A 6532-nucleotide genomic window follows, 5' to 3' on the forward strand; every position below is an offset into this window, starting at 1 on the left:
TGAATAAAATGGCTGTGTGTCACTGTGGGTAATCTGCCCGGCAACAGCCGACACACACACACACACACACACACACACACACACGGACAGGTGCAACGGTCTTTGAGGAGGGAGTGCCGCATGGGTTCCCTGTAGGGAATCAACACACACACACACACACACACACACACACACACACACACACACACACTCTCACACACGTGTGCACAGATGCATACACACACACACACACACACACACACACACATCCGAGGAGTCGCGTCGAGCAGGAGAGAACAGCGTCACGCCATTGTGTACCCGTAGCTCCCACAATGCAGTGCGACCAGCAGGCGGTCGCGCAGGACTTCCTGGCTGGGGTATTCTGGGAGCTTCAGCATGTTGATGCTGCAGAGGAGGGGAGAGAGAGACAGAGAGGATCATGGTCAATGTAGTTCCCTGGGGTTCACCCCTCAGATTAATACTGTCTGAGGAAAGGGAACAGAGAGGATTATGGGTATTTTAGTTCCCTGTGGTTCACCCCAGATGAATACTGTCTATGGGAGGGGAGGGGATGGGAGGGGAACAGAGGGGATTATGGGTATGTAGTTCCCTGGGGTTCAGTAGGGGGTTCCACTGTGAAGGACCTCCAGCACTACCAATGACAATGTCCTCCCCCCACCTCCCCTCCCCCTCCCCCTCCCTCTCCTCCCTCGCCCTCCCCTCCCTCTCCTCCCTCGCCCTCCCCTCCCTCTCCTCCCTCGCCCTCCCTCTCCTCCCTCGCCCTCCCCTCCCTCTCCTCCCTCGCCCTCCCCTCCCCCTCCTTCCCTCTCCCACCTCCCCTCTCCCTCCCTGTCCTCCCCCCACCTCTCCTCCCTCCCCCTCCTTCCCTCTCCCACGTCCCCTCTCCCTCCCTGTCCTCCCCCCTCTCGTCTCTCCCCCTCCCCTCTCCCCTCTCTCACCCCTCCCCCTACCCATCCTCTCCAGCTCCCTATCCTCCCCCCTCCCCCCTCTCTCCCCTGTGCCTCTCTGATACAGCAGTGAACAGGAACTCGACCAGTGTAAAGAACCACACTGCCCTCTGGTGGTCGTTCTATCAGCATTCTACCACTGTGTGTGTGTCTGTGTGTGCATTCCTGTGTGCGCCCGTGTGTGTGTGCACGCGCCCCTGTGTGTGTGTGTGTGTGTGTGTGTGTGTGTGTGTGTGTGTGTGCCCCTGTGTGTGTGTGCGCACCCCTGTGTGTGTGTGTGTGTGCTTTCCTGTGTGTGTGTGTGCCCATGTGTGTGTGTGTGTGTGTGTGTGTGTACCAGGTGGAGGAGGTAGGTAAGCAGGTTGGAGGTGTGTGTGAGTGTGTGTGTGTGTGTGTGTGTGTGTGTGTGTACCAGGTGGAGGAGGTAGGTAGCAGGTTGGAGGTGTGTGTGTGTGTGTGTGTGTGTGTGTGTGTGTGTGTACCAGGTGGAGGAGGTAGGTAGCAGGTTGGAGGTGTGTGTGTGTGTGTGTGTGTGTACCAGGTGGAGGAGGTAGGTAGCAGGTTGGAGGTGTGTGTGTTTGTGTGTGTGTGTGTGTGTGTGTGTGTACCAGGTGGAGGAGGTAGGTAGCAGGTTGGAGGTGTGTGTGTGTGTGTACCAGGTGGAGGAGGTAGGTAGCAGGTTGGAGGTGTAGGGGACGGCAGCAACAGTGAACCTCTGCAGGCCGCTGCCCCCCATCAGGAAGGCAAACCCCCCATGAGGCACCCTGGAACTGGGGGAGGGAGGGGGGAGGGAGGGGAGAGGGAGGAGAGAGAGGAAGACAGAGGAGTGAGTGTCAGATATCAACGGACTGCGGCTCCAAACTCAAAAGAGAAGGGAGGGTTTTTTATTTTAATTCATTGAGTAATTTGTGAGATTGGGGATAGAGAGAGGGACAGGAGACAGACAAAGGGACAGACAGGGGGACAGGAGACAGACAAAGGGACAGACAGGGGGACAGGAGACAGACAAAGGGACAGACAGGGGGACAGGAGACAGACAAAAGGACAGAGGGACGGAGAGAGAGACAGAGAGAGAGAGACAGAGAGAGAGAGAGAGAGAGAGAGAGAGAGAGACAAAGGGACAGCGGGACAGAGGGAGAGATAGAGAGACAGAGAGAGAGAGAGAGACAAAGGGACAGCGGGACAGAGGGAGAGAGAGAGAGAGAGAGAGACAAAGGGACAGAGGAACAGAGGAACAGAGAGAAACAGAGGGATAGAGATGGGGATAGGGGACAGTGAGACAGAGAGACAGGGGACATACAGACAGAGAGACAGGGGACAGAGAGACAGGGGACAGAGAGACAGAGAGACAGGGGACAGAGACAGAGAGAAGGACAGAGGGACATAATGAGGGACAGGGGACAGACAGGGGGACAGGGGGACTGACCTCCCGGTGACAAACTGCAGCAGGAGAACCCGCTCCTCCTGGGTCAGACTCTTCACGATCTCCCAGAACCACTGCAACCAGACCACAGAGAGGTGTTACAGTAATAAGGGTCCCCCTATAACAGGGGTCGGCAACCCGCGGCTCCGGAGCCGCATGCGGCTCTTTTGCCCATCTTCAGTGGCTCCCTGTGGCTTTGACCACAAATGGAAATTAACAACGATTATTTATTTTTTACGTTGCCGCGGTGTCTCTCCTTGAACTACAACTCCCTGCTTACGCTGTAATGTTGTACGAGGGCCAACAGGATTCGGATATGTTGGCACATGACTAGTATTTTGACTGGACCCAACATGAGACTGGATGTGACAGGTTTTTTTCAAGAGTAGATCTATATCCACAGGGATTGACAAAGTACTGCGGCAGGCAAAGCAAGAAACTATCCACATTGTCTACAACTTTGTGGCTAGATTTTTAGACGGACATCGGCGACGTACATCGATGAACGGGAGCTTCCCGGTGAGCGCTATTTGCCTACTTTTAAATGCAAAAAGCGGCTTGTCTTTAGCTCAAACCGTTTCCGAATTATGAACTTCTAAAGAAGGTATGATATTTGGGAGCGCCGACGTTCCTGTGGGTCTGATTTTAACTTAAAATAGTGAAAAGAGGACGAGGGAGGCTAGTTTTCATTTGGTACTGTAGTCTACAGTCAGTAGATTTGTCTATTTTTTGGCTGACGATCTCTTGGTTTGCTCACTTCCTCTGGATGAAATTACAAACTTATCCATATTTTTTCTCAGGCTAGTATAGCCAGATAAAAGTATCAACCCACTTGTTAAAAGGCACCAGAACACACGAAATTGCATCTACTCTGTTAAAAATGTTTGGGGGGAACCCCCCAGACCCCCTTTACGCTATCCTAGTGTTTCACTTTTGTAAAGCACAATACGTTTGCATTCGGTTGTATGCATATGTGCTAAGGCTTATGTATTTGTAGCCTACTATTTTGATAGTAGGCTAATATATAGACACTTACAGCATGTGTTGCCTTCATTATAAGGCTTTACATTTTTTGCGGCTCCAGACAGATTCATTTTTTTGTTTTTTGGTCCAATATGGCTCTTTCAACATTTAAGGTTGCCGACCCCTGCCCTATAAGAAGGAGGTGTTACAGTAAAACGGGTCCCCCTATAATAATATATATATATATTTATATATATATATATATATATATATATGTAACAGTAATAAGGGTCCCCTGACAGGGTGGTGTTACAGTATAAAGGGTCCCCTGGAAGGGTGTTACATTATAAAGGGTCCCCTGGCAGGGTGGTGTTACAGTATAAATGGTCCCCTGTAGGGATGGACGGTTTTTCGGTTAAACCGAAAACCGGGGTTTCTAAAATTAGAAACGTTTTTTTATCAAAACCGTCTGAAACCGTTTTTTTTTTTTTTTGGAAGAATAAAATAGAATAAGAATAAAACTGGAACATGTTTGGCGTGTGTGAAAATAAAAATGATACAGTCAGTGATATCTTTGCACAATTGTTTTACCTGCTTGCACTCAATTTGCACTCATTTGTATTTATATTTATAGATGTTTTTGTTTACGTTTTCTATTCTATTGTATATTCTATGTTGTTCAAAGAATAAAACTGGAACATGTCACATGTTTGTCGTGTGTGAAAATAACAATGATACAGTCTGAATCTGCCGCGCAATGAGTGAGAGGTTTGGTCAGTTGTGAAGAATAACTGAGGATTAATATCTAATTGGGATTATATTTAAGGGTAACGAATCACTCTATGGGAAAGATAGTTGCCTTCAGTTATTGGTAGATAGGAAAGGTTTTTTACAATTACTCACTTACATTTAATAAGATAATTTTCGCTGCTCTCTGTAAAGCGCATTGGGTCACTTTTGTGAGAAATGCGCTATAGAAATAAAATGTGATTTGATTTGATATCAATCAATCAATCAAACTTTATTTATGTTCTATAGCACAAATCATGCATTGAATGTAACCCCAAGTGCAGTATTTACTAAACCACAATATAATAAAACAAGAGCTATACGGATCAAGAGTGTTTGTGCACAGCACCACCGTGTGTGAAGGCGCTACTGAAAGTGATGACAGAACGCATGTCTCAGAAGATACACGGTCACTTAGTGACGCACAGGTAGTTCTGTATTTATCTCTATCTGTATTAGTACATTTATTTTGAAAGCTCTATTTTGACAGCTCTACCATGGGCACTTTTATTTTGATGGGGCATTCTTTGTTGATTGACTTACGACAGTTCAGGACGAGTCAGTCTCGCGGCATGTGGTTTTTATGAAAAGCTTTAAGTATGTTCACTGCATAATTCTAAGTCTAATATTTCAGTGATTATTGAGCAGTATTCAAATATTTAAATACATTGAGCAGCAGCTGAAACTTTGTCTAAGAACCAAGATATTGAGAAAGCAGTTCATTCAATGAAGACGCTGTTCCAAGAGATGATCTTCCGTGCAGGCGTGCACCCTGGATCAGCGGAGCTGGTGTGTTAAGTGTTCATGTGTTTTCATGTATGGTGTAGCTTACAAAAGTCTGCCTTTCCACTTATATTTGTGAAACTAAGTAGTCTAAATGTGTTGCGACTGTGCTTACGGTGTTTTAATGGTGTTCGACATGAGTGTATTGTAGCAGTAGGGCTCAATTATTTGAAATTGGCGTTTTTATTTTATTTTATTTTTTTACCTTTTCGGTTAACCGGAAAACCGCGGTTTTAGTCTTTGACGGTTTTTCGGTTTCAATAATTGGAAACCGTCCATCCCTAGTCCCCTGGCAGGGTGTTACATTATAAAGGGTCCCCTGGCAGGGTGGTGTTACAGTATAAAGGGTCCCCTGGCAGGGTGTTACATTATAAAGGGTCCCCCTGATGGTGGTGTAACAGTATAAAGGGACCCCTGGCAGGGTGGTGTAACAGTATAAAGGGACCCCTGGCAGGGTGGTGTTACAGTATAAAGGGTCCCCGGACAGGGTGTGATGTTGGTGTAACAGTAATAAAGGTCCCCCCGATGGTGTTGTTACAGTTAAAAGGGTCCCTCTATAATAATAATATTTTAATAATATATATATACAACAGTTAGTTCCGACCAACTAATTTGATTGGACAAGAGGCATTCCATGAGTGCCGATATACAGTATAACAGCACTGGGACTTTGAACTAACTTTTAAGTGTTTGTGTTCAGGTTACTAGGCAACAGTCCAGTTGTAGTTCAGTTGCCGACATTTTTGTTTGTTGGTGGAGCCAAAATAAATGATTAAATTTAAACAAACAAATCATAATCTGTTGTCGCTTATTACTGTTAACTAATAAATGGCGCTGCAGAACTGTTGAATGAAAGCAATATCACACTCGAGATCGTGCTGTTAAACCGAATATCAGCCTGCGGCCTCGTACCTACGACCCAATCACAGCCGTGCTGATATTCAGTATAACAGCACGACCTCTCGTGTGATATTGCTTAAGTAACAGTAAAAAGGGTCCGTCTGATGGTGGTGTTACAGTATAAAGGGTCCCCTGGCAGGGTGGTGTTACAGTATAAAGGGTCCCCTGGCAGGGTGGTGTTACAGTATAAAGGGTCCCCTGGCAGGGTGGTGTTACAGTATAAAGGGTCCCCAGGCAGGGTGGTGTTACAGTATAAAGGGTCCCCAGGCAGGGTGGTGTTTTAGTATAAAGGGTCCCCAGGCAGGGTGGTGTTACAGTATAAAGGGTCCCCAGGCAGACTCACCTGTATGACGGGTTCCTCCAGGTCGTACCCGCTGGTGTACTCTGTGTTCCTGTACCAGTCCTGGACGTCCATCTCTGGCATACCTGACAGCAGCAGCTCCTACACACACACACACACACACACACACACACCACACAGAGACACACACCACACACACACACACACGCACCACTACACGCACAGAGACACACGCACACACACACACACAGAGACACAGAGAGACACACACGCGCACACACACAGAGACGCACACAGACACAGATGCACACACACACAGAGAGAGACACAGACAGACAGACACAGACAGACAGACACAGACACACAGGACATTTCTTTATTAGAATACAGATAAAACACAATGTGAACACGGTGCATAGGTGTCAT

General features: G+C 47.4%; 1 protein-coding gene across 1 annotated transcript in view; it reads right to left on the reverse strand.

The window, feature by feature from the left end:
* Positions 1 to 281: 281 nt before the first annotated feature.
* Positions 282 to 6532, reverse strand: part of hace1 (HECT domain and ankyrin repeat containing E3 ubiquitin protein ligase 1) — a gene marked incomplete at both ends in the record, with an annotated part of 38883 nt that continues 32632 nt past the window's right edge. The window contains 4 exons of the mRNA XM_080541122.1: positions 282 to 384; positions 1604 to 1717; positions 2374 to 2444; positions 6149 to 6247. Of these exons, the coding sequence (XP_080397248.1) occupies positions 282 to 384; positions 1604 to 1717; positions 2374 to 2444; positions 6149 to 6247 (387 nt within the window). The remainder of the gene's footprint in view (positions 385 to 1603; positions 1718 to 2373; positions 2445 to 6148; positions 6248 to 6532) is intronic.

Source organism: Nansenia antarctica (assembly GCF_963989245.1).
Source record: "Nansenia antarctica genome assembly, chromosome: 10".
NCBI lineage: Eukaryota > Metazoa > Chordata > Actinopteri > Argentiniformes > Microstomatidae > Nansenia > Nansenia antarctica.